This window comes from Galeopterus variegatus, unplaced genomic scaffold, assembly GCF_000696425.1.
Source record: "Galeopterus variegatus unplaced genomic scaffold, G_variegatus-3.0.2 Scaffold5884, whole genome shotgun sequence".
Classification (NCBI taxonomy): domain Eukaryota; kingdom Metazoa; phylum Chordata; class Mammalia; order Dermoptera; family Cynocephalidae; genus Galeopterus; species Galeopterus variegatus.
The window spans coordinates 25,780-53,372 of record NW_007731995.1 but is presented as its reverse complement, the minus strand read 5'-3'; the positions used below and the strand labels follow the sequence as shown (position 1 = coordinate 53,372).

The window sequence follows — 27,593 nt, the reverse complement described above, 5'->3', positions numbered from 1 at the left end:
TTTGAGGTTCCCGCCGCCTCGGCTCCGGCGCCCCGGGGGGGCGGGGTCTGGCGGCCGTCGCGCATGCTCTGTGAGGCCCTGCGCCGGCTCGCGCCGACGGGGAGGCGGGGGCTGCCGGCGCCGGGGCGGGGTGTGATGGCGCATGCTCCGAGAGCCCTCCCCGGAGGTCGGGGAAGCCCCCGGCCGAGAGGAGCTTAGGTTTTGTCTGCGGCTGGTGGTCCCAGGCTGCAGGGTGCTTCTTGGTGGGCTCTGCTGTAGACCCTCCCAACGCCGGGGAAGAGGCATCTCCCACGGTCTGATTTCAGGCCACAGTTTGCTCAAATCATAATTAAGGTGGCCGACTCAATTTAGCAAAACCCTGCAGAACTGGAGATCTGAACTTGGGATCCGTATCATCCCCGCCAGAACTTTTTGCAAGTTTGGTGTGATGTGGGACGTTTGGGGGAGAAGGTCAAAGCTTTCACCAAATGCTCAGATAACATCCCTTAAAAAAAGTAAGAATTTGCAAGTAGGGTTTACAGCACGACACTCACAGGGGAACTTTTCTCCCAAGTGCCCATATTCCAAAGGGCGTTGAAGCGTTAACATTACCAGGCTGCTTTCTTCAGAGGAGCTGAGGCATTGTTTAAATGGTTAGAAGCAATGCATTTTCTGCATCCGCTTTATAGATAAGGAGACTGGGGCACAGGGTTTGAGGGCCTATCCAAAATCATGGGTGGAACTAGATCCCCAAATGACGTCTCCCTTAAGCCCTTGCAAATTGTACCTGTGAGAATGCTTTGTAACTGCCCTCCCAGTGAAAGGGTTAACATGGAATGTGCTGGAGGAGACTGAAATGTCTCTGTCGAAGGGTCTTGCCTGGGATCTTGGACCAGGTTAGTGCCAGGACAATGGCCAGAGTACTGAGAAACTGGAACACAGGAACTGTTTTCCTTTGACAGATCTAATCTGTGGTGTCAGACTCCAGACATTTGCCCTCCAATCACAGTGTTAGGAGAAAACTAAGAAGAAGGGCCAGGTGGGCTTCTGCCTCTCCTTCCAGTATTCTATTTTGAGTGTGTTTCCTAAAACAAGATTGTGTTCGAATATCTGTTTCTGCAGTTGTTAGCTGCTCAGCTCCAGTGGGCTTATTAGAGCAATGAGTTTTGTCACCAGGAATTAGGAGATTTTTATCCATGCTAAAATTCATCCAAGAAGGTAGTCATGGAGGGAGTGAGTGCCCTAGGGACACCATTGCTGCCCTGCCAGTGCCTCATGGAGTTGGTTTGTTCATGGAAATGGGACCTTTATTAGTCTTACTAGGAGATCCTATTGCCCACTGTGAGTGGACACAGCAGTTCATGCTTGTTTTATATTTAACACATAATGTATGCTGTAAGTCCCTGTCATTGTTCTTTTGTGTGTGTGAGTGTGTAAGCAGGAATTCAAAAGCTATCTGTTCCTTCCTCCTTTTCCCTTAAAAACACAAGAGTGTCTGTTAAGCAGATTGTTTGGGGCTGGTCAACACACCTCTCTAGGATCAGAACATCCAGGAGACAGTGAGGTGAGCAGGTGATTCTGTTAGGAATCATCTCCTCGTGGAAAGTGTGCCCCCTACACGCAATCCTGTCAGCAGCTGTTGGCTTTGGGACCAGGCAGCCCCATTGCTTTCCTAAAGGCCTGGCCATCACTCTGCCCCTCATGCTGGGCTGGCCTCCGGCCCCAGGTTTCTGGTCTCCCCCAGTTAAGAGGTCCCTGGGGACCCTGTCTGCTGCCACAGGCTGACAGCAGTCCCTAGTTTCAGAAAGCCTTTCTTTTTACCATTCAGGGCTGTTTGAAGGAAGTTCAGGTGAAAGCAGCTGCCCAAGAGTCGTCTAGAACTGGGTTGCCTTCAGATACCTCAAAGCTGCAGGTGTTGGACTTGTGAAAGATGAACCAGATGCTTGTACTGTTAAGGGGCAAAATTACCTTAAGTAAAAAATGTATTTTCATAAAACATTTCTTAGGATTTCAGGCTCCAAAAATGCTCACTCTGAGGACCTGAGGTTTATGTATAGTTATGACAAATGAGCATTTTGTCATTGTCTAGGGTTGACTCAGCCCTAATTCCTCTGAACCTCCTATCTTTATAAAGCAAGTAAAGCAGGCAGCCTGGGCTGAATCCTAGAAAACAGGTGAGTGTCACAAGCTGTCCCTGTCTTTGTAGGTTTTCCAGTCCTGGGTTGCTGAGGTTTTGTGGACCCTGAAACAATTCTGTCCAATCTGCAAGCACCCAATAAATACAACTGGAAACTGAGCTTGAAGTCTGTTCTAGTTGATAGCCCATTAGGGAATTTGTTGTTTCCGGCATTTCTCTCAAGGGTCTTCCCTGCTCTGAGAGCAGCAGTCTTCTAAATGGATATATGTGGAAAGGTTGATTCTTGGCCTCGTAAACATGCTCCTTGCACTTGGGCAATAATTCAAAAATCACTTTGGACCAGAAATCCCATTTTGTTGATTGAAGAAGCTTGGTGCATTTTCCTGCCATGGCCGTTCATCTCAGCCCAGGTTACCTGACCAGGGTGTGGGAAGGCAGCAAGCTAAGGTGCAGTCCCCGTGTCCTGTTGGGAGGCTGTTTTCCAGGCTTTTCTGCTACATGGCCCTTTGATACAAGCAGTGTCACATTGAGTTCATCCAAAAAACGATCTCTTGGCCCATCAGTGAAGGCTGGAGTAAGAAGGGTCTCCTAACCTCCTGACTGTCGCAGTCCTGACAGCCGTTTGCTCACTGGGATCCCACGTGATAGACTGTGTGGGGTCTGTGACGAAGAGGGACACGGACCGGGATTTAAGGGGTGTTAGTTCTGTTCCTTATTTTTATTTATTTATTTATTTTTTGTCCTTTTTGTGACTGGTAAGGGGATCGCAACCCTTGGCTTGGTGTCACCCACACCGCGCTCAGCCAGTGAGCTCACTGACCATCCCCATGTAGGATCCAAACCCGCGACAGGAGCGTCACTGCACTCCCAGCTCCGCACTCTCCCGAGTGTGCCACGGGCCCGGCCCTCTGTTCCTTATTTTAATTTTTTTATTCCACATAAGGTGGAGGGAAGAATTCAGTTATAGAAAAATAAAAGGTGAGTGGCTCGTAGCAAACAATTCTGTAGATAATGAGGCACTGTTACCTCCATCTGAGTGTGAGGAAGTACATCCCAGGATTGAAAAACTAGGATGAGAACAGTTAATGCCTGTCATAGGAATCAGACCACTGTCACTGGAGTAGACTCTGTTTACCAAGGTTCTCCACAAATGTCTTTTATCAGAAAGGTTGGGTTTTTTGTATAAATGCTTAGCTGGACTGATAGGCCAGTATAATCAGTATCCATGAGCCCTTGACCACATGTCCAGGTCACCCTGGAAACCCTCAAGAAAGCCCCCTCTTGCCCAAGGCCATTGTAACCTTTCTGGCAGTGGGAACTCAGCCCATTCCCTCTGGCCTGGTGGAGCCAGGGTCCTGGGGTGGTCTCAGAGCTGGTGAGGTTTTGCTGTAGTGAGTACAGCTCATGTTCAACTGTGAATGCTGAACACAGGCGCCATTGAACTTCTGCCTGTGTGAGGTGGGGGGCGGCCAGGCAGCTGATCCCCCAGTCCCTCATTGCCTTAGTGCCCTTGCTGTGCCTCTGCTGCCCCTCAACACTGACTCGAGGGATAGTAGAGCACAAGGTAGGGACTTGGGCAGAGAACTCAGGGGCCTCTCCTTCCACGGGGACCTTGATGGAACCCACTGACTGTAGTCCTGTAGACTATTCCAGCCAGGCCTGCCAGTTAAAGAAGGGGAGATAACCAGCAGAAACCAAGCTCCAATTCAAGTAACCCGAGTCTGCAGGTGCTGCTGGGGTTGGACTACCCTCTGATTAAGGTCGTTCTCTAAATAATTTAAATACGACTTAGTTCTCCATTCCTGTGCCATCTCATTTCCCCTTTCATGCAGGCTGCAGGATGTGTTCCTGCAGAGTGACCATCTTCCTCCTGCCACATAAACGCGGGCAAGCATGGCAGGACCTGTCCTGTCAGGGATGCCTGTAATGTCAGGTTTGGGTCTCATTCAGTTTCCTGAGAGATGGAATTCACTCATCGTGAAGATGCGTAGTCTTGAAAATGCATGAATCATGTTGCCAAAACACGCAGCTGGGCAGTCACCTTGCAGAGGTTAGAACGATTGGGTCTGGAACCGGTCTTTCTTCTTTAAGCCTTCCAAGAACAATTCCGTAAACAGAAGAAAGCCTCTTTCATCTGCATGTTCTGGATGCTGATGTAAAGAAAGAAAGCATAAAGTGACATTAATGCTTCCCTTGCCAGCATGGAACTGAGTGGATAGTTCAGAATCAATTCTTTGACAAACAATCTACTTTTAAAAGTGTGTTTTGACATTTAAGAAAGGAAAGTGCTGAGAATATTATAATGAGTGACACCCAGAATTGGACAGTGGCCTTTTTTTTTTTTCCTCCTTTTTGTCTTTTTTCGTGACCGGTAACGGGATCACAACCCTCCGTGTTGTGCCTGCACCAGGACCGGCAACGGGATCACAACCCTCGGTGTCGCGCCCGCACCGCGCTCAACCAGTGAGCGGACCAGTCTCTACATGGGATCCGAACCCTCGGCGGGAGCACCGGGCCAACCCAACAGTGGCCTTTTTAAATGCACAGATTTCCACCGAGAAAGTCTAGGAGTTGGTGGCCTTCGTAACTTTCTTTGTCAAGAGACTGGTCGAGGATGCGCGTTGAAGTACACTGGCTGGAAGCGACAGCTTGTCCCGGCTCTGGGAGGTTCCCTGCTCCCATTGGTTCCCTGGCTCATGGTCCTGCAATGAGACTGAGCCCTGTGAAGGCCGCCTGTGTCAGACCCTCCCATGTCTTCCTCCCCGCAGTGGAGAAATGGATCTCTAATGTTTTCCTCCCAATTCCCCATGGAAAGTCTCTTGGCACAGTGGGCGGCAAACAGAGGGATGATGGGAAAGCCAGGGCTGTGTGTAGTTACCACGCACAGATGACGCGGCTGCCAGGGCAGCAGGTCTGTGAGTGGAGCGCTGTGCTTGCTGGGGGAAAATGACCTGCTTCGTGCACATACCTCTACCAGTCACTTTGCAGAGGGGAGGAATATAATTTGGTTTATTTTTTAGAGTCTGCAAAAGCTGTTTTAAAAGGAAATCAAAGGATAAAAATGAGCTCTGGCATAACAAATGAGCTGCCGAGGCAGCTTTGGGGCGACCCACTTGGAAACCTGTGAATGGGGGTTGGTAATCAGATGGAGCCAGTGTCCCGTGGGCTGCATCCCCAGGTGAAAGTGCTACAGTGAATTATTTCCTTTTGTTTCCTGCCACTGTTGGACAGTAGCCTTGGAAAGCTAGGAGCAGCTTTAATAAGCTAATTCCTTTTTCCCTCTCTCTCTGTTTCTGTAGAAACTTGAAGGGTCTAAGTGCAAAGGGCAGCTTTTGATTTTTGGGGCAACCAACTGGGACTTGATTGGTCGAAAAGAAGTGCCTAAACAACAAGGTATGAAAAACGGTTTCAGACATGTATTGAGCACTTACTGTTTACCAGGTGTCCAGTGGGATTTTGTGACCACCCATCAGGTAGGTATTTTACATACAAACGTGTTCAGAGGCTAAATGACTTGCCCATGACCACATAGCCCCTGTAGTGATGGAGCTGGAGTTGAACCCTGGTCTTGTGCGAGTCTCACTTCACAATTCTGCTTTAAAAAAAACAATTCCATAAGATTAAACAGGAAAATATAAGTTGTATCCTCAAATAAACATTGATGTCTTTTTTCAATCCCTTTCATGTCATTTATTTTCATTAAAAAGAAGGCTGGTCCTATGAGATGGTGTCAGACATTTATCAGGTGTCAAAATGTCAGACAGTTCAGGGAGTCCACATTTCTTTGCAAACTGCCAAATTGTTGCAGGAATTGGTTTGACAGAACAGTCTGGAGAGAAGGGAGAGCAGAAAGGTCCTAAGAAGTAACTTTTAATTCCCAGTTGTCTTTAGAAAACTGGTATTTTTTTCAGGGGAAACAGGCCCTTCCAAAAGAAGGAAGGTCAGCACACTGCCACATTTTATGGCTTCTTGGTTTCATTTGGAAATATTTCCAAAGTGCTTTCCAACATTGCTTTGCACCATGGACAAATATTTGCATACCGGCACACCCTAGTGCCTTAAAATGGGCATTGGAGATCATCTCGTTCTGTGAAAACAACAGGAGTCTAAGTAGCGCTCTGGGTTCAGCTGAGTTAGAGATGGGTCTGAGTGACAGGTAGCAGCTCCTTTTCCTGTTGTGGGAAATGCTGGGCCTTGAAGACCAAGCCATTGGGGCTGGTGTCCCAGGAAATACCTCCTGGTCTGTGGTAACACAAGCGCATGTGCTGATGGCATCTCTGCCATTCCTGTGCTGTGTCACATCACTTCTCAGAACTCTTCACACGAGTAGCCCATCTGCAGTAGAGACACATGGGCCCAGAGAGGGCAAGGAAATTCCAGAAGGAAGCAAGTGGCAGGGCCTGGGCAGGACCCCCTTCTCTCTGTCTCCTTCACTGCCTCCTGCTCATGTGGCATGGAGTGGGGCTGCTCAGGATGACAGCAGAGTCACCCTCAAACCCCGTCACTTGGGGACAGGAGGTATGGAAGCTGCCTGGTGAGTCAAAAAATTTTTTTTAATTTTAATTTTTAATTTTAAAAAGTTTTTTTAATTTTAATTTTTTAAAAAAAATTTTTAGTTCTAATTAGGTTCATTTCAAGAATGCCTTTTGATATCCCCCATTTCCACCTATACTTTCCTGATTTTTTTCTCCTCTGAATGAGGCTTTACAGGATTAAAAGAAAAATTTTAGAAGTGTTTGAAAATGTCTTTAGGCCTTCTATAACCTTTGCCAGTAGACATAGAAGGAAGGGAGGGAGAATTTGTTTTCCCACTGGTGCTAAAAGTGAAGGGAAAGTGCTTCCCCCTGCCCACCTTGAAGTGGACCTTCCTCACAGGGCCCGTTGAGCCTCGGGGGGCGTCTGTTGCAGCAGATCTGGTAAAGTCAGCAGCACGATGTCTTGTTCCTTGATGAGGTGGCTCAGTGATCCATGCTCTAGCTCTGTGGTTAGCACAGGCCCCAAGTGTCTGGAGCCCGGGGAGCCTGGGACTGCTGCTTAATTTGACATGGACCCCTCTGAATGGAGGTCAGGGGAAACCCTGCTGCTCTCACCAGCTGGTAGCATCCTGGGTGTTGATATTCCTGGAGTTGCCCGAGGGAAAGATGCTTTGGCAAATCAAGAGAGCATCCAACACCTGTGAGACGGCGTTCCACCGGGACAGGCTGGGTCAAGTCTTGCCACTGACCTCCGCGGTGTTCTCTGGTGCTGTGTGTTGCAGCAGCACATGGGTACAGTGATGATACACATCAGTCATGCCACCATTCAGTTTGCTTTTGTGATAAACAGACCTTAGATTTCTCTTTTTTTCCCTGATTTTCTATGATTTAGGTGCCTCTTTAGGTTTCTCTTTAAAGTTTTGATATAGCCTATGAGGCTGTCAGTTCTGGTTTACTGTTTCCCCTAGAAATTGCTGGTCTTTTTTTTTTTTTTTTTTCCCCACCTTTTAGTAGAGAGGTCTGTTCAGGTACATTGCTGTTGTGCCAAGTATGGTTTGCAGCCTCGGACCGGCCTTGAACCCTGGCCATGACGGGGACTTGCCCTTGTAACTGAGTGAGGGGAGCAGGGGCGCTCTCTGCTGGCAGAATAGGTGGTAGAGACAGAACTGCAGATAACTTTCCCAGGAGCCAGGTGCTGGATGGAGAGATCCGTCGGACCGGCCTTGAACCCTGGCCATGACGGGGACTTGCCCTTGTAACTGAGTGAGGGGAGCACGGGCACTCTCTGCTGGCAGAATAGGTGGTAGAGACAGAACTGCAGATAACTTTCCCAGGAGCCAGGTGCTGGATGGAGAGATCCGTTTTTTAGTTTCTACACTTGCTTTGGCGGTGACTAGCATTTCAAAATAGTCACGGCAGTTCTGGGAATACTCTCGAGAGCCCCAAATTGAAAAAATTAAGCAAAAAATGGGCCATGCCCTTGTCCACTAATAGGGCAGAAGTGGGGATTTTGAAGGGGTGGCTCTTTCTTTTTCCTTCCTACAGCCCTGCTGTTTTTGAGCGCTTCTTGAGTGCCAGGCGTTTGCAAGGCCCTGGGCTAAAGAGGGGACCACAGCGCTGGCCTTTGGGTTGCTTATCATAGAATAGGAGGGCAGACAAGTTCAGTAAAGATGCTGTGATAGTCTCTGCAGGGTGCTGGGGCAGGGAGTCCTGGGCAAAAGGGTAAACTCTAAGTCAGGTGTGGGCCAGGAGGGCTTCCCAGAGGAGGGGTGCCTGACCTGAGTTTTGAAGAAAAGTGGGAGGCAGGAAAGGATATTCTGGGAGAAACCAGTATATGAGCAGTCACAGGAGGTCATGAACTGACCAACACCGGGACACCTGAGAAAGGAGGATACTCAAGTGGCTGGAGAAGAGTGGGGAGGGTGTCAGCAGAGCCCCTCAAAGGGCCTGATAGATGTGCTAAGAGGGCAGGAGGTTTGTAAGAGGATGGGGACACTCAGGGTTACAGCTCGGAAAGTTCCTCTGGTGGCGGGGGGGAGGCCTGAGGTGGCGGGCAAGAGAGCTGCTGGAAAGGTCTCCGATAGAGCCCGAAGAAGTCCGTCCTGGTTGGGAGGACAGAGCAGGGCAGGGAGAGGGGAGGCACAGGTTAGAGTTCCTGGGTGAGGGAGGTTTCCCCAGTCGGCCTCACCTAGCCTCAGGGAGGGCTCGTGTGTGGGCCTTCTGACAAAGCTGGGGCAACATCTGTGTAGAGGTGGCCAGTGAGGCCAGGTCCATGTCAGCTTCTGGTGGGCAGTTCTTTGGGCCCTGAGAGGTATCACAGAGATTTGAGGTGCACGCTTTATCCTCATGCAGCCTCTGGATAGCCAGGCCAGTACAGCAGTCCAAGGAGCACCTGCCCCTCGGTGGCCAGTGACATTTGGGGGTGTCCTTCACCTATCCATCACCGCCCCATGGGTGTCTGATTTGCATTCTCTTTGCAGCTGCTTACCGCAATCTCGGTCAGAATCTGTGGGGGCCCCACAGATATGGGTGCCTGTCGGGGGTCCGGGTGCGGACAGTGGTTTCGGGTTCGTGCGCTGCCCACAGCCTCCTCATCACCACGGAGGGGAAGCTATGGAGCTGGGGTAAGTACCTTCCATTGTGGGGCGGACCCCCTTTATGTGCAGCTCTTGTGTCCTCTCTTCCTGATTTCCAACTAGTCTCATCTGTATCCTATAAATGAATCCTCTCCTTCCACCTTTCTGACATTTTTTGTCCATACATAGCCCCCTAATTCTTTGAATCCTTGTTTTTAAGCAGCCTTTTCCTGAATATTCTAACTCTTGATCTTTCTGATGTCGCGGTGCCTGCAATTGAGTCCCTATTTTAGGCATGCCATGCCTCCAGCCAACAGTCCCTTCTTGCTTTGCCGCACAGTGTGACATAAGACCTCTGGTCCTGCCACTGTCAATGCCACTGGCTTTTACAGCTGCCACCTCACATCAGGTGGTGTGTCTCCGTAGTCCCGGTCATCTGTTTCTGAGGCTCACTCAGGTCTGCAGCCTGTGTGGCCCACAGCCTGTGTGGCCCGCTGCCCGTTCTGTCCGTTTCTTATAGTAGTTCCCCAGATGTTTTAGTTTCCTTTTTGGAGTTGATTTGCTTTCCCTTCTGCTGTTTTTCCTACCTGGGTCCTAAGGATGGTCCCTGTCCCTGCCTCTTAGCAGCTCTTCTCTGTCGGTGTCCTCTGCAGATGGCTCTCCTCTTGTTCCTGTTTCCTCTTCCAGATCATTAATAAGGTATTGACTAAGGCTCATTTTGTCCCCAAGCCCTTCTGGTAGCTCCTGGACTCTTCTTCCAGCTGGGTATGTGTTGGTGTTTGTCCCTACCCTTTGTTTCTGGTCCTTGGCAAGCTTTTAGTCCATATGACTGTGTGTTTATTTCGGTCTATTTGAACCATTTTTTGCAATTTCATGAGCTGCTGTATCAAAGTCCAAATATTAACATCTGTTATCTTCCCTGCACTCTGCTAATTTTGAAATTCTGTTGAAAAAAGCTAACAAGTGTGTCTGGCCCACATTTATACTTTATAGTCTCTTGGTGACATGCCGACATTGCCATGATTATTGTTTTCTCACAGTTGGCATTGAGGTGTGTCCCTCCCTGCAGAGCACCCCTCCTACTTCATGTTCCAGCGCTGAACACAGGCTTTTGTGTCTCTGTTCCAGACTTAAAATGTCTTATTTCTAATCTCTTTCCTGAGTTTCACTTACGAGGTGGTTCTAAAAAACGTCCTGTTTGCTGACCCCATGGGCTGGGACCCATGCATGTTTAACCATCTAACCAGTCCCTCCAGAGTAGGCACATGTGGCCCAGTGAGCAGACAGTGGTGCTGGGGGATGTCACAAGTCCACCAGTGATCACTCCAAAAGGCAGAGGGCATTTTCCCGTGTCCATGAGCATCAATGCCACAGGACAGTGGTTGGCACGTTGCTCAAATGGGGCTGCACCTGCGGGCCACTCAGCCTCATGCCTCAGCATGCTGAGCCCAGCAGAAACTGCACCCCACGCCTGTTCTGGGTTTGCCATGCCTTTCACAGTGAACTTGGGCAGCTCCCGCTGGAAGCTGGCGTCTGCCTCTCCTGCTGCAGTGCCTGTGCTGGCCCTGGAGCTAGCCAGCCTTTAATTGAAGTACCTGACCAAGGGTGGTTTCCTCATTGTGGGAATTCCTCATGTAGGCAGGATCTTCACTTGACTCCACAAGCTGCCTCCTGGGCAACTGGCGCTGGTCTTTGGCCCTGCTCTCCCCATTTCTTGTGACCCAAAATTGAAAGTTCATTGTTGGGAAAGGGTCTGAAGTTCCCTAAGAATTGCTCTGACTTTTTGGCCCTGTAAAAAAAATCTTCATAAGTCTCCCCAAATACTAGGTTATATGTGCGGTTCTTTTCTTAGTGGGAGGGACCCAAGAGTGGCTCGTTGAGGTTGTTTGTTCCGGAACTCTTATAGCCTGTTGGACACTAGGTAAGGTTAGGCAATTGTAGCCTGCCTTTTTGGCGCACCCAACTTGCCACGTCTGTCTTAGAGCCAAATTTGATTTTCCTGAGGGCCTGTGTACTATAGAAGTCTCAGTGGCAGAAATTGGCCCCTCAGGCTTTCCTTCCATGAATGCACAGGTGCGGGGCTTTGGCCAGGCCAGGGTAGCTCCCGAGGTGGAGATGGGCCCCCTCCCCTGGCAGTGAGGGATTGCGTACGTTGTCACCAAGATTCACCTGTGAGGGGCCGTCCCTAGGAGGTGGGGTAGGCACTATTCTGTGAGCACCCTTTATAGGGCAGAGAAAGGATGCACAGAAACCAAATGGTCCGGTCAATGCCCAGAGCACTGAGTTAATTAAACTTCAAGTCAGGTGTTGACGTGGCTACCGTCCTAAACCACATCTCAGTGGAGGGGTTGAGGGCACTGTGAGGAGCAAGAGCTGTGTGTGTCAGCAGCTCTCCTGCTTGTGCATGGCATTGGCCACACGGAGTGCTGCTTCCACTTGCCTTGGTCACAGCGATGTGGGAGGTGCCCATGGTGGTCCCACTGCTGCCCTAGGAAAGAGGCTAAAGGTGTCACAGGCACCTGTTGCTGGCGGCTGCCACTTGTAGAGACGTCTCCAGGGGCAGCCCCAGATCTTACCTTGGCCACCTGACCCCACTCCCGGGGGTTGAGAAACTAGAGCTTTGTTTCGCTGGGATCCTAGCTGTTGAGTTGGAGGCACCTTCAAGGAGAGACAGATTGGTCTTTTGCAGCTGTTCACACTTGCCCCTGGGGTGTTGCTGGGCCACGCTGTCTCCTTCACACTTCATCTCACTTTGATCTGCAGGTCGGAATGAGAAGGGGCAGCTGGGACATGGTGACACCAAGAGAGTTGAAGCCCCCAAACCCATTGAAGGTCTCAGCCATGAACTGATTGTGTCTGCAGCATGTGGGCGGAACCACACCCTGGCCTTGACAGGTAAGGAGCTGGCAGTGCCTTCTAAATTTGGCAAGATGCCAAATTGTCGGGAGTGGGGGTGGGTGGCCCATGCTGTTCTTGGTCCAGATCAGAAAGATGCCCTGAGAGCTGGGTGGTGGGTGGCTTCTTGAGGGTGTTAAGAGCCTCCCCCGCAGTCACAGGAGGCCTGTCTGGGGGACCCGGGCCATGCACTGCCTCTACTCTGCACCTGCGTCTCTGGCAGGCATGAGATGGTTTGGCTCTGGCGTATCTGCTCCACAATCTTTTGGACGCTGTCTTCCTTGCATTGTGTCTGGCAATGTTTATATTATTTTGATGCCTTTGGTTCCAAACCTAGTTCAAAATGGTTAGCATTATTTTTTTATTGTGATGTTTTTCTTTCCTTTCAGAAACGGGCTCTGTGTTTGCGTTTGGGGAGAACAAGATGGGACAGCTGGGCCTGGGCAATCAGACGGACGCCGTCCCCAGCCCCGCACAGGTAACCTCCTCCCCAGCCCAGGCTCCCAGCCTGTCGGGTCTCTTGACTCATGTGTTTGATTTTCTGCCACAAAAAAATCAGAAAAAATTGGGGGTCATGTATTTCTCCCCATTGTGTGATTGAATTGACCCCTTGCAAAGAGACGGTCTAGATGCTTTAAGTGGAATTCACGTGTCGTACTCTTTAAAACAGGTTTAGTTTGTGATAAGGTTGAAAACATGCTGAAAAGTTTTTCTAAGTGGAAAAATTGGTTACAGAGGCCTTTTCTAAGCCTGTTTTATTCCATTTATTCCGTATGAATGTCATTTGTCTTTATCTGTAGTACTTTGTTTTGACCTTACGTGAAGTCACCTGGTAGGTGCTCTGAACTCAGATAAGAGACAGCCTCTTGTTCCTGAGGAATGTATGATTAAGTTGGAGGCATAGGATTTATGCTAAAAAACAAACTTCTGATAAGAGGCAGCAGAATGCTACATGCCTAATTGGTGGCTGAGGTGAAGGAAGGGGAGAAGGTTTTCTTGGTCTTAAACAGAGACAGCAACGAAGCTTATCTGGTTTGAAGGGTTTTTTCAGTGTTTCCCGTTTTGCCAGCCTTTTGTTCTGCAGTGGAATCAGCAGGTTCCAGGGTGAGCAAGGCTGATGGACGTGGGCTGGGAGCCACAGGTCCCACCTCTAGCTCTCGTTGCTGGTGTGCAGTAATTCTGTCACTTGCTGCTGTTCTCCCGTTCTCGTCAAGGGCTTTTCCAGACCGATTAATTTGCAACAGCAAGTTTTCTAAGTTCCATCTTAGACTTGTTTCCAAATCCCACGTTAAGTTACTCAGAGCCTTTGCCTCTGTCTTTCTCTGACTTCCTAGTTTTGAACCATTTTATTTCTGTTCACACCTTCAATTAAGACTAATTAATCAAGTAGCTCTACAGTAGTAAAAGAGAATGTAAAGTAGTTCATTCTAACTGATGGGCAATGCTAGTAAAAGCTTTTGTTTGTAAATGGGGGCTGATGTAGCAACTAGCGGGTAAGGAGAGGGTTGGGAGTTGCGTGTCAGTTTCTCTTCCTCTGACCCTTGTTCCTGTGGCCGGTCATTGAATTCAGCTTTCATGAAGCACCAGGATTTGTGAGGCACACTGAGGAGCATTTTCAGGGGTACAAAGACAGGGATGTGATTTACCTGTCCTTGAACTCTACTCTGTACTGGGAAGGCGGGGGGTCACAAGGGTGTTTCTTTACATACATTCTAAGCTTTGTGTTATAGAAATGCCCATTGAATTTCCTTTGTAACCTTGTAATTGTTTCGCACCAACATGCAGAGAGGTAGAGAGTTTTTATCAGTCTTTTTAAAAATGTCTGAAAGTCTACTGTCTTTTCTTTTCAGATAATGTACAACGGCCAGCCAATTACCAAAATGGCCTGTGGGGCTGAATTCAGTATGATAATGGACTGCAAAGGAAACCTCTATTCCTTTGGGTGCCCTGAATATGGTCAGCTGGGTATGGAAGTATATTTTTAAAAAGCTCTGTAATCTAACTGCATATTCAGAACCAGGAATCAGTGTGGGGCTGCACACACGTGTTAGAAATGTGGGTAATTGATCTCAGATAATAGCCTTTATCCATTAAGTGGGTCTCATGTTTAGTAGAACAGCGTGTCGTGACTCACAGACTTAAGAGTGTTACAATGACTTGCCTCAATGAAAAAACCAGGACTGGAGTCTGACAAAAGATTCTTTTTCTGATTTGGGAATTCATTTATATAAAAGGGTTTCAAAGTTGAAAAAAAAGAAATCAAACCACCTCCATTCAATTTCATATTTAAAAATCTGCCCTGGGCTGGCCAGTTAGGTCAGTTGGTTAGAGCGCAGCCTTGTTACAGCAAGGTCAAGGGTTCGGTTCCCTGTCCCAGCCGGCTGCCAGAAAAAAAGATTTGCCTTTATTGAAAATAAGAAAATTACAAAATTAAGTTTGTTCTGAAAACCCTGGCCTGGGTGATTATCTCAAGTTGGCGCACAGGAGCCCCTATATATGTCCGAGGACCTGGGATCTCTGCCCACTTTTTATCCCTAAAGAGAATGTAAACCAAAGACATATTTACTTATTTCTCATTGAACGAAAAAGGAAAACTCAGAAAGCAATTCTCAGTAAGTAGGCAATGTCTTCCAATCCTGATTTTGCAAGGTTTCCATGTTCTTTCCCTATCTAACACCAAAGTGTTTGTTTTCCTTCCAGGCATCCCCCGCCCCCGCCCCGTCCCGTCCCTTCTCCGGAGTCCTCCGAGTAGGCGGCGAGGCGCGGGCGCCCTCTGCTGGCAGCTGGGCGGTCGCAGCAGCCCCAGGACCTGGGCGGGGGCGGGGAGGCCTGGGCGTCATTGCCGCAGATGGAAAGAGAATAAATAGAACGCGCGAACGACTCGCTGGCCCCAGACTCCAGGGAACAGTGACTTCGTGAAACTAAATATACCCCAAGTCAGAAGTGAATACGAAAGAGCAGCCCCTCACGCGCACTGGCGTTAGTTGCCGGGAGTTGCTGGGGGCTGTCCAGAGGCTGTTGCCATGGCCACGGCCCTGGCGTCCCGGCGGAAGCGGTGTCTGCGCCTCCTGCATCCGCAGAGAGGCTCCTTACCGTAGCAAGTCCGTTTTCCTTCAGGAATAGTGAAACGATCTTGGGTGGTGACAGTGACGGCTGGCATTCCTGGAGCAGTTACTGGGTGTACCCGTCACCACTGAAGCACTTTATGCAGACTCTCGTCTGCTCAGCTTAGACTCCCTTCAAGGTAGTTTCGTGAAATGGCTCGATTTATGTCTGCAAAATCAGGTCTTCGTCACAGCTTTAAAACGTGTTCTGAATCTCATTGTCTAAATCCACACGGATGCCTTTTAGAATTAGAGCACACATGTGACCTTGGAAGGGTATCTCTAGCACAGGCTCGCCCGTGCTCTTTCTTGCAGTGTATTTACTGGGTCAAGCAAGGCAAAGATAAGAACATGCCATTTAACTCTAACTTAGCAAGCTGTCACCTCTCCAGAGGAGCAGGGAGGCCTCCTTGTTCCATGTTTTCTGATGTCATTGCTGCCTGCACTTTGGGGAAGAGCAGGTGTGGTGTGCAGCTGCTTAAAGGAGGTGGAAGGAACAAAACAGTCCCAAAATGTGCCTCCCTGTCCTCTGGAGGTTGTCTGGTGCAGTACCCAGCAGTTTGATAGCAAGTGGAAAGGACTCAAATCATTTGGCTTCTTCAGTGAAACCTTTTCAGAAGAGTGCAGATGTTTAAAAATAGCATTTTGGGGGGGTGAGAGAGAGCTCCCATGTTCTTAAGTGCAGTCAGTTTACTATGATGTCCTTAAATTCACATAGCCTTGAAAAGATGGAATTCCTTAGCAGTGATCTTGGACTTTTAAATTGACAGACACGTTTGGTGGAAAGAGACTTTGTCAAGAGTGGAGAGCTAGTGTCAATACGAACTGCAAATGAGAGCAAAGTTATCAAACAGTGCTCTATAAACAAACCCAGCAATTTTACTGTGCTTGTTTTGGTTATGATCCCAGGGTATTTAAATAGCACAGCATTCACACACACACACACACACACTACTAAAGGGTCGATGTGTAAACAGGCATACCATACAGGGGAATTTGCCAACAGCTGGGGGCCAACTTACAAACTGTGATATGACAGTGTCACAGCTGATGAGCTGATCATTACAATGTGGAAATAGTGGGGGGTTAAAACTACGAATAACAGCACTGCTGATGTGGTGGCAACCACAGGAGCACAAGTGTCTGGCATGTTCTCAGGACTGTGCAGCAGCCGGGACTCCTGGTTCAAGGTGTGCTGAGCTAGGTCCTTGTGAACTCTGGCCTTGTGATAGTCGGAGTGTATAAATTCCAGGCTTTAACAACCCATAATGATACATTTTGGTTACTGCTAATTCATAAAAGAAGTCTGGAATTCTGTGTCGATCTTTTCTGTCCTTTCTTGGCCCATCTGGGGCTCCTTGGGGCCCCCAAGAGGGCTGCAGATCGGACTTCATGGACCATTCCTTTGGATCAGTAGCTTCTAACTTTTTTTTTTTTTTGGACTCTAACCCTCAGTAACAAATAAGTTTTTCATTGCAACCCAATCTGAATGTAGAATGCATACAATTTTCACAAGATTATGTTCCTGCAAGTCCAAAAACCGATTCTATTTTGTATAGGGTGGCTGGGAGAAGAAAGTTAGATCTTGTTTACAGCCTCTTATGTCAAGTAAGTTCTGCATTTACGTGGTTCAGATGTGAAACATCAAAGATACTGAAGAAAAGAAGATAGATTTTACTTTACTTACTTTTTTGGCAGCTGGTCAGTACAGGGTTCGAACCCTGGACCTTGGTGTTACCAGCACCATTTCTAACCATCGGAACTAACTGGCCAGCCCTGTAGAAGACAGATTTTAAACAGTTGACATGTCAGTGTGCTTGCCTCATCAGTGACCAGGTGCAGGTTACCTGTGTGTACCTATAGGCAGAGGAAGCCTAAAGAAAAATTGGGGAAAGGCAAAACTCAGAACAGGTAGGCCTTTTTTCCTTGATTCTTTCTGCAGTTTAGTTTAACCTGTGTTGCAATAGGAAATGGGATGCATTGCCCTCCTGTCTGGAGACGTAGCCCTCTTGCTTCTGACGAGGGAAAGGGAAAAACTTGTGACCAAAAGAAAAAGTTCCTGGCAGAGGAAATAGTGAACTGGCCTTGTGTTGGATGCATCATGCGACTTGACTTGCTCCTATTGACTGGTCCCCACCGTGGGAGGCAGACGTAGGTTACCCTTATCTCTAACGCTGCTGTTTGGGTTAGCTGTGCACCAGGCTCTCTGGACAGAAACAGTGACCCCTCTCGTCACCTCCTGTTGCATGGAGGCCTCTTCGACCCCAACCCTGCGTTTCCTCTCTGTGCAGCTGGTCTTAGACTCCCAGAAGCGCGTCTTCTCATGGGGCTTTGGTGGCTATGGCCGGCTGGGCCACGCGGAACAGAAGGACGAGATGGTGCCACGCCTGGTGAAGCTGTTTGACTTCCCTGGACGTGGGGCCTCCCAGATCTATGCTGGTTACACCTGCTCCTTTGCTGTCAGCGAAGTGGGTTAGTGGTTTCTTTCCCTGCCTGTGCCTTGGGAGGAGGGTGTCCAGAACCAAGTTGTGGTTTTTCCCTCCCTCGCAGATTAGTGCTGCTGTGGGGGAACCACATAGCCATGGTCCTTTCCCAAGACCCTGATTGACTTCCAGTGTTCCTTTAAACAGAATGCTTTGCTTGTCCTTTGATCACCTTGACAGTGCTGGAGATTACACTTCAGCTCTTGAGCTGTCTGGGCACGGTGGGAACTTGTTTTGTCTTCCCCCAGGTGGTCTGTTTTTCTGGGGAGCCACCAACACCTCCCGTGAGTCTACCATGTACCCGAAAGCAGTGCAGGACCTCTGTGGCTGGAGAATCCGGAGCCTGGCTTGTGGGTAGGTGGCAGCGTGTCCTGATGAATGCAGCGTCTGTTCTTTCCTCAGGGGTGTCAGGTGCACCCACGATGTGTCTCTTCCCTCCCCTCAGAAGGGGGGCTGCTCTCCTGCGGACTGTGGGGTTCTCCCTGTCAGGTCATCAAATGCACTGAATTCTGGAGCTGGGGGCAGGGAGGTACAGGAGGGGAGAGGGCTTGCTAGGTTCTAGAAGAGATAGTTCCTTTCCCTGTCTTCATGGGAAGAAGAGTCGTTTTGAAAGTTTTTGTTCGAAAAAATACAAAGCAGAGCATACCAAGCCTGGTGTGCTCTATTTATGTGGCAGGCTCAAAATTGTACTTAGTTGGAAACATAGTGGGATTTTAGTGACTCTGACACACTGGGAAGAAGAAAGTGTCTTTTTATTTTTTTATTTTTTATTTTTTTTTCCTTTTTGTCTTTTTTACTGACCGGTAACGGGATCGCAACCCTCGGTGTTGTGCCCGCACCACGCTCAGCCAGTGAGCGGGAACCGGTCTGTATGTGGGATCCGAACCCTCGGCGGGAGCGCTGCCACGCTCCCAAGCGCCGCACTCTCCAGTGCGCCACCAGGCCAGCCCGAAAGTGTGTTTTTAAAATTAATTAATTAATTTTTTGCGGCTCCCTGGTATGGGAACCTTGACCTTGGTGTTATAATGTAACAGTGTGCTCTGACCAACTGAGCTAACTGGCTAGCTCAAGAAAGTATCTAAATCAATGCTGCTCAATTTATGTAAGGACATCTGTTACCCGCCACTTCTTGGTGAGGAGTTTATGTTATATAATTGGCAGGTGTGGGGGGCAGGGATCATCCTAGTTGTTTAGCCTGTTGAAATCTCCTGCCCTTTCCTGCGTAGTGTGAAGTCCACTCCCATGGAATGGGCTTTCACTTCACCATGACTCGGTCTCGTTTCCCGTGTGTGTGTTCTTCCAAAGAGACCTCCCACCAAGAACGCAGGGCAGGCGTGGCTGTGAGGTCCCCTGGCTTTTTGTTCCCGACCCTGTCTAAGGGCTCTGCTGTTGGTCAAAGTGGCCTGCATGGGACAATCTCTAGGGTCAGGAGAAGCCTGCTGGCCCCTTGATTATGTTTATTTGGCAATGAGTATGTTGTGGAAGTTCTAGTGGGGGATGTCCTTGATTCGCAAAGCCAGTAAGTAACTCACACCCATGCTCTTGAGCAGGTAGCCAGTTGGGAAGCACCGCAGAGGCCGGGTGGGGTGCTGGGCTGGGCTGCTGGACGCGGTGGTGACAGCCTCTGCCTGTTTGCAGGAAGAGCAGCATCATCGTGGCTGCAGATGAGAGCACTATCAGTTGGGGCCCGTCACCGACCTTCGGGGAACTGGTAAGCCAGCCTGTGCGGGGACGGGGGCGCCCAGACTGGCCAGCTCTTGGCCTACTGGGTTCTCTCAACCTGCCTCCTAAAAATAGGCAGAAGAAAAATGAGTGAGTTTTTGTGGGTTTTTTTCTTGTTGCATTAAGGTGACAACATTCCATAATCATTGGGTCACAGCTTTCAAGGATGATTCTCTGCCCATCAAATAATTATGAAAGTCATTTGTCAACATTGTGAAATACGGAAATTTGGAAGTTTCAGATCCAATTTCCACTTGCATTTCGTAAGCCATAGACGAGATAAGACTGTGGTGTGATAGTGATAGGAAAGAGACCCATTTCTTCCCTCTCCCCAACGGGGTTTAAGTCAGCAGGAACTGTCACTTTAAACCACCTGACGGGCTAGCGTGTGTCCTGTGTGCCTGTAGCTCAGCAGGCAGCATTGGCTGTTCATTTGCACTCCATTGAGTGATGCGCCACTGGGCTGTTCTCATAGGTGATCCAGGGACAAGGGACAGTCTTCCTTTTTTTTTTTGGTGACTGGCCAGTATGGTGATCCGAACCCATGTTGTAAGGCTGTGCTCTAATCTGCTGAGCTAACTGGCCAGCCCACATCCCTCATTTTTCCTAAATCAGGTTGAAGTCTGTGCTTCTGTTCTTAACTTAGGTTATCTGAGTGATGAGGTTAGAAGCGGTGGCCCTCGATTTCCCATGCTTGGCAATTTTTGGTGCTTGTCAAATCTATAGCTTCTGACTTCTTTGTGCAGAAGAGTGGTGTGGCTGCCAAGCTCTGGTCAAGATTTGATCCTCATCTTGGCTCTTGGCAGTTTGTCTCAGGTTTTTCTCCTTTCCTTCTGGAAACCTGCGTGGTCTCCTTGCCCCATGCTCTCCTCCTCTCGTGGCAGGGGCTGGCCCTCTTGCTGGAGAGGAGGGATGGAGGGACTTCTCTGGGTCCTGTGTGCCTCAGTGGACATTGGGGGTGGCTTGCTCCTTGGCTCGGTGCCCTGCCTACACTTGTGCTCTGGTGGCTCAGAGGCAGCCCACGTGCAGTAGACACTGGCCTGGCCGCTTCAGAGGTGGCCTGATTTGAAACGCTGAAAGGAAAAAGCCTGAGAACCTGGCCCAGTTTCTATGGCTTGTTCTCAGAGAAGGATGGGTTTTGGGGGGGGATTTTCAGAAATAGATTTTGACCTTCTAAATATGAATTTTGAGAAGGGGGACTTTTGGGGAAGCCTCCCAGGGTTAACAAGATGGCGTGGCACCTTGGAGGAACGTCCCACTGTGTGGGGAGGCAGGTGGTGGGGCCTGTTGGAGATGAAGCAAGGAGAAATGGTCAGGCCTGGGTTGGGGAAGGGAGGTCCTGCCTCTCCTGCTCTGGAGGCCCTGTGCTTCAGCTGCACCAAGGGGTGTACCGCCTTTAAATCTCCCGTGTCCACGCCCCTGTATGTGACGCCCCTTAACAGTCCTTGACCAGTCCCTTCTGTCTCCGGTAGGAGCAATAAACAGCACATCCTTTTGCTCTTAAAACAGCCCACTAGATCCCAGAGGTGTTGTGGTTATGTGGTGGGCCTGTGTTCTTTGAGGCCTTGTGGTCCTGAAAGGTCCTGGTTGCCATTTCTTCCTGTGCTCGAAGTGTCATCTCCTGTCACCATGTGGTCCTCCCCCAGAGGTCTCTGTTACCGCATAAATCCCCACAGGTTAGGATTGAACTTCTTGGTTATCCTCAAGTGAAGCACCTTTGCCAGCAGTTTTTGTGGATAAATGTTGACGACTTCACCAGACTAGGAGGTCATAGGAGGGGCCAAGGGTGTTATCTGTGGCTCATGGCTAGTGGGATGCCCAGAAACGTCATTAGTCCCTTTTTTGGCTGTGGCACGCCGATCCCCATTTTTGTGAGCGTCTGCTGTTTGCTTTGCCAGGGCTACGGGGACCACAAGCCCAAGTCTTCCACTGCAGCCCAAGAGGTGAAGACTCTGGATGGCATCTTCTCAGAACAGGTGAGTGCACTACTTCACCAGCGAAAAGCAAAAGGCCAGCGCTGGTGGCAGAGAGAAATGTCATGCCAAGTCACACCATATGTCTATCTTATATGACATCTCCTCTACCGGTTTTCCTTCTGCCTTACTCTCTGGAGTTTTCTCATGGGTAACAGCCACCAGGAGGAGGAGTAGGAAATGCAGAGGGAGGCTGGCCAGGCTTGGGGGCTGTCCTCACCCTCAGTGACACGCACCACTGTTCTGCCACAGCAGACTCGCTCCCAGGGCGAGCGTATCCCTCGCGTCTCCATCGTGCCTTTGCCCAAGACTGATATGCACTGCTGGGCGGGGCAGGGCCTCCAAGTGCAAACCGCACTGGGCAGGTGCCGTGGCGAGACCCAGCTGTAAGTCAGCCTGGCTGCCAGCCTTTGTCTGCCGAGATGCAGGTGGGGCATGCACCTCACACGAGGCAGATGGCACAGGGAGCTAGATCTGCATCTCCCGCCAGTCGCTGCCCACAGAGATGGCTCAGGGGCTTCTTTCCATCGGGATGGCCTGTGGCAGCATAGGAGGCTTTGGTTGGCAGGGCACTGGTGACGGGATCATATCGAGACTAGCTGTCTTTAGTGAAGGGTTTTGTATACTTTTCAGGGGAGCTGTGTATCTCCTCTGTGCTGACCCACTTTGCCATCCCAGCTTATCAGTATCCCGGTGTCCGTTGGCCTTGTGTTTGTCTGCTTCATGCTCACCCCACACTGATTTGTTCCTGCAGGTTGCCATGGGCTACTCTCATTCCTTGGTGGTAGCGAGAGATGAGAGTGAGACCGAGAAAGAGAAGATCAAGAAACTGCCAGAGTACAACCCCCGGACCCTCTGATGCTACTGGAGACGCCTCCACCTCTCCACCTCTCGCGGCAGCTGTCATTTCCATGTGCACTGGGACGTGAAGTCAAATGAGGAATTTAAAGAAGCAAAAGTTGACCGAAGGTGCATTTTTGTTAGACTCCCTGAGGTTCCGTTTTATAAGTGAATTCAACGTTAACTACCTTTTTCTGTATGCTTTCCAAAGTGTTTTTTCCCCCTCTTCATGTTTGATTAAAATATTTGCTCATAGTTGACTTACCATTCCTACAAAAAAGAGGCAGAAACTTTGAGCAGCCTAAGGTTTTTTTTCTTAACTTGTTTTTCATTTTTCATTCTAAGTACACTTTGCAAAAAAACATCCCTTTCCAGTTGTAATTAGCATTGTGATCCGAGTGGGTGCTCCATGGGAGAGGAACTGCCATGTACTCTGAAAAGTGTCCCCTACGGGAACCAGCAGCATCTGGAGAAAGACGGTCCCTGGTGGTCAGTCTCCATCCAAAATTACGCTTGTGTGCTTTGGAAGCATCTGGGTCACTCCTTGCCTGCTTTTTCTTGCAGACTGGCTGAAGCCGGTGTTTGTCCTGTTTCTCCCCGTGGCTGCTTGTAAGCCCCACAGCCTTTTGGCTGCAACATTAATAGAATCTGCCGTATCCCCCCTGGTGGGGGCTTTGGGGTCTATGTTTAGCCATTTATATCTGCTTTATCTGTAAAAGGAGTCCAAATGAAAATCAGGTGATGATGGAACCATGGGGACTTGGGGGGTGGGGCAGAGATGGGGAACATTTGTATCTGTCTAAAGGTTCAGCTTTATGGCTCCCTGTGGAGCCAGGGCCTGTTGTCACTAGCACTCGCCAATTAGAGATTGATCAGCCAACAGTCAAAAGTGCATTCTCCAGGCCTGGCTTGAAGGATCAGCCCTTTGTCGTACCAGCCGTGTGGCCTTTGTGCTTCTGTCTTTCTCTCCCCCAGCTGGATCCTGCCTGGAACAGGCTGTCCTGTTTCTGAGACTCGGGGTACCGTTCTGCTAGCCCAGCTCCTTTAGTTGCATTTGCTTGGCTCTGGTACCAAATAGTTGGGATTGCTGAAGAAGTCCCCCATTCCTGTGTGTCAGTGTGGATGCTGACTGCCACCCGCTCCCCTGGCAAGTGCCCTCTGCCCGAGCTCGTCACCAGTGCTGCTGAGCGCTGCGTGAGTTACGAGGTGCCTTTCCCGGAACCCTCCTCTCACTCGGACCCAAGAGAGGCGACAGCTCTGGCTGGAGCTCTTGGTTTCCAGAGGGGTCTGGACTGGTTTGGGTGCTTTAAAATAGATTTTTAGTTCAGTGGTGCTTATGGGGGAGATGGGGATAGAACTTAAGTGTGAGACTTGGGTGGTTGGGAAAGTTAAATATTGGCCTTTAATTTTTTTTTTTTTTTTTGCTTTTGCTGTTGTTACCACTTGTCATTGTCTTGATGTTAAAATGCCAAAAACGATATAGTCGTTGCTTTTTCCCGTCTTCCCATGCCAGTCACTTCTTAGAGTGACTCCTGCCCTGTGGGGCATGTGACAGTATCTGTGCAGCCAGTCCCAAGGCCTTGTGGAAGGAGACTGGCCTGCATCTTATAAGACTCAGTCTGATTTCATGCTCATCTCTACTGTCCTGTGTTCAATCAGTTAGTCCAGGGGAGAAGCTTCTGCAACTTCAGAGCTTCTGCTAAACTAACCTAATTTGTCCAAATCACTCCAAAACCACCATCTCTGACTCAAGCTTCCATGTGTAGAACCTAATGTTTCCCTGGACAAGTCTCTTTCCTGGAGTGTGGCCCAGGCATCTGTGCTGCTGGCACCCTGAGGTCTCCCTTGAGTCATATGGTCACGAGAGGGTTGAGGAAGCACTTAACTGGGGCCAGCTTTTTGTAGTAGCTGCCCTTGGCTGAGCTTGGCTCGGATTTTCCAGCGGACTAACCTGAAACCGGCAACCAGCCTCTTCTGGAGTCTTCCAAGTGTTCCCTCCCACACTCACTCCTTTTGGCTTAGAATTTAAAAATGAACTTCCTAATGGGGGAAAATCCTTTAGAACAAGTGTTGAGCCAGTGTGGGAGGGCGTCCTGCACTCCTAGAGAAAGGTACAAAGTGACTGGGCTGGGAATGTGCTGTGCAGTGACCCTGTGGGCGTCGGGCAAGTCTTCCAGCTCAGGAAGGAGAATTGGAAGGAAATGGCTTCGGGTGAAGGGGAATCGAAGAGGAGGTGGTGATTTGGTTGAAGGTGCCTGGTTTAGTGCTGTAATTGTCTTTTTTTATATATATATATATATATATATATTTCTTGGAGTAAACATTTTAAATAAACGACATCATTGTTTACTCTGTCTTGGCTTTTGCGTTTCTTTTTCAGTGGAATGTAGTGCACGTAGGGGCTCCGTTTTTCTCAGCACTTTGGACATGTGCACCACCCCCCAGCCCCAGGACCCCAACCCCCTGCCCCCACAAAAAAGGGATGTCACGAGAAAGAAAGCCCCAGGGAAGTCGCTAGGCTTAGACTATACAGGGGTTGGGAGGTGAGTGGAGTCCCCAACTCTGCCTCTTGAAATGTATGGGCAATGGGGGGTCAGTGCCTCGGGTGTTCAATTCAGAAATGGAGTTTTTCATTTTCTTATTGGGGCTTTGAGAGGGTAGTTAGAGATCAGTCATGGAAAACATCCAGAACAATGTCTAGCACCTACTCTGTACCCAGAAACATGTATCTATATACATCCCCCTAAACACTTCATGAAGAAACTCTGTTAAGCACAGGCTGCCACTTGAGGCCAGTGCCTGCCTCTTACAGTGTGGCCAGATGCCCACCAGGGGCCACCAGGAGGCCAGTCCTGTGTTCAGAGGCCACGAGGTGTTCTCCTTTCCTCTCGGTGTTCTTCCCAGGCCCACAGCCTTTTGCTTCTAGGCTGCCGCTGGCTAATGTGGCCACGCTGTAGGCTGGACCATCTTGTGCAGAAACCACCAGCTGCCTACGGCCACGGATACTCCAATACTGGTAACAAGCTGCTTGGGTGCTGGGTGCTTTATGCTGGTATCCCAATAGTTGTCAGACTAGCCCCTCCTGGTAGGCACTGTCCCCGTCCTACAGAACCTGTGTCCCACAGCAGGCTGTTGGCAGAAGTGTGCAGCCACAGGTCCCCGCCAAGCACTTTGACTGCTGAAGCTTCCCAGCAGTGGATCCTGCCCTGGAGCGGAGGCAGGCAGTGTCCACAGGACAAGCATGCGGTGGCAGACCAACTCCTGGATGTCACAAAACGAGCACGAGCTGCGTCGTGTGTTGTGTGACACCCCCAGCTCCTGTAATCCACACCAACAGTCTTGAGGGGTAGGGGCCGTTATCCCTTGTTCGTAGAGGAAACTGAGGCACAGAAGCAAAATGGCTGCAATGGGAGCATGTGGGATCACCTGTGCTTGGAGCCACTCTGCCAAAAGGCCGAAATAACAGACACCCCCACCCACCCTCCACAGCTTGTTCCTAGCTGAGGACAGGGAGCCCATGCGGCTGCTGTCCCCAAAGGTGGGGGGTAGAGAAGGCAAATTCTCCAGGAGTAGCTCTGAGGGTCCTTTATCCACAGAGCTGCCGCCATCCTGCTACCCTGCCAAGCCTGTTAGTGCCCTCTGTTCTTGGCAGTCCCGTAGGCCCCCAGGGAAAGACAGAAGGACCGAGAGGACCAGGAAAGTGGAAGGGGACTTTCCTGTCCCTGCCCAGTCCTGCTGCTGGGCCTGGAGCATATGAACCACCAGCCCCCAACTGCCCCCACCCCTCATGGAAGGGCAGGCACCTGAGGGGGCACCTGCAGGGCCAAGGAGGTGGCTAGAGGATGACAGCACTAGTGGACCTCAGGGGCCACCTCATCCCTTCAGGAACGATGGAGGAAGGGTGTGAGGGGAGAGGGGAACAGACCCATTAAATGTTCCAAAAGGTGAGGTCGGGGCACTTGCAGCAGAGGGCATCCCGGGCAACGTGCAGGCCCTGAGGAGAGGGCAGGGTACATTTAGAGAACTGCTTAGGTGGGTGGGGGCACAGTGGGAGGTTTGGGACTTACCCACACTGGCCCCCATGTGCCTCCATCCACGTTTGCTGGGTCAGCCATTGCAGCCTCAAACCACAGACTGGGCTTGGGGACCGCACACGCATCTACGGGGCATGGAGGCTCCTTGAGCAGGTGCTGGGTGCTGCAGAGACGGGTGGAGCATCCTGCTGGAGCCTGGTATTGTAGGGCTTCATATACACAATGGAGTCCTCACAACCTGGAGGCAGACCCAGCACTTGCCCCACCTGTGCTGGTGAGGAAACTGAGGCATGAAGCCCTTAGTCTAGCTTGTTTCTGACAGGTACAGTCCTTTCCCTCCCTCACTAGAAGGACAGTAGTGCAAGGGTGGTGCCAGGTGACCCCTGGCCTGGGTAGGTGGGACACTGGGAAGTGGCAGGGCCTGGGGCCTGTTGGAGCACATCTTCTCTAGAGGGTGTGGCAAGTGTGGCTTCAGCTGTGAGCCTAGGGTGGCCAAGTCTAATGATTTGTCAGCAGGAGCCGAAAATCCAGACTTCGGATTAATTGCCAGTGCCTAATTTAGAGAAATTTCCAACATTGTGTAGGCCAGGCGAGCCCAGCTTTCTGTCTGCTGTAGGTGTACACTAACAAGGACACCTCTAGGAGGTGCCCAGTGGGGTCATGCTGCTAGGAGCAGCCAGAGAGAGGGGGCCGAGCCTGCCAAGGCCTCCTGTGGGAACTTCCCTGCAGGAGGGGAGGGCCCAGGGCTGGCCTGAAAAGCCCTGGGTTGAGGGATTAGTTAGGGTCTCAGGACAGGAATGAACTCCCCCACCCTCAGGCAGCCCTTAGCAGAGGTGGGTGAGTTCCCCAGGAAAGGTCCCTGCAGGTGGCAGGTGGGAGAGTGTACATTCCCTGTCCCCCTTCTGGCCCCAGGGCTCCCTACTCCCCCTCTTCCTAAGAGAACCCCAGCCCTTGGGATCCAAAGTCCCCTTCTCTGGAAATGCATAGTGGCTTCTCGAGTGGCAGCTTAAGCCCTAGTTAGCTGATCCATCCCTTCGCATCCTTGAGAGTCACTTGGAGGCCTGTTCTGCATCAGAGCCCCAGGCTGTTGTAGGGGACACAACCACGAATACAACATTCTCAGCAGTGCAGACCATAAACCCTGAGTCACTGTGCGCAGACTAACAAGATGCTGTCCATAAATTGCTCAGAGGTGGCTGGCACTCCGCCAGAGCCAGAGTGACTCCTAGATTAAAACCCACACCTGATCCAGAGCCTGTGCACCTAGCTCCCACCCAAGTCATCAGTACAGAGAACTCAGGCTACAGATCCCAGCTCTGCTTTGCCCTAGCTGTGTGGCCTTGGGCAAGTCACATATGAACAGTTCTTGTTTGTA

At 50.1% G+C, this 27,593-nt stretch overlaps 1 protein-coding gene across 1 annotated transcript in view; it reads left to right on the top strand.

Moving 5' to 3' along the window:
- RCC2 (regulator of chromosome condensation 2) overlaps positions 1-24,538 on the top strand; it is a 26,384-nt gene extending 1,846 nt beyond the window's left edge. The window contains exons 3-14 of the mRNA XM_008590159.1: positions 4,885-5,027; positions 5,416-5,509; positions 9,072-9,215; positions 11,931-12,062; positions 12,452-12,540; positions 13,913-14,035; positions 14,763-14,875; positions 17,316-17,638; positions 17,898-18,003; positions 19,288-19,360; positions 21,270-21,347; positions 22,099-24,538. Coding sequence (XP_008588381.1) covers positions 4,885-5,027; positions 5,416-5,509; positions 9,072-9,215; positions 11,931-12,062; positions 12,452-12,540; positions 13,913-14,035; positions 14,763-14,875; positions 17,316-17,638; positions 17,898-18,003; positions 19,288-19,360; positions 21,270-21,347; positions 22,099-22,203 — 1,523 coding nt within the window. The 3' untranslated portion in view covers positions 22,204-24,538. The remainder of the gene's footprint in view (positions 1-4,884; positions 5,028-5,415; positions 5,510-9,071; positions 9,216-11,930; positions 12,063-12,451; positions 12,541-13,912; positions 14,036-14,762; positions 14,876-17,315; positions 17,639-17,897; positions 18,004-19,287; positions 19,361-21,269; positions 21,348-22,098) is intronic.
- The last annotated feature ends 3,055 nt before the right edge of the window (positions 24,539-27,593 follow it).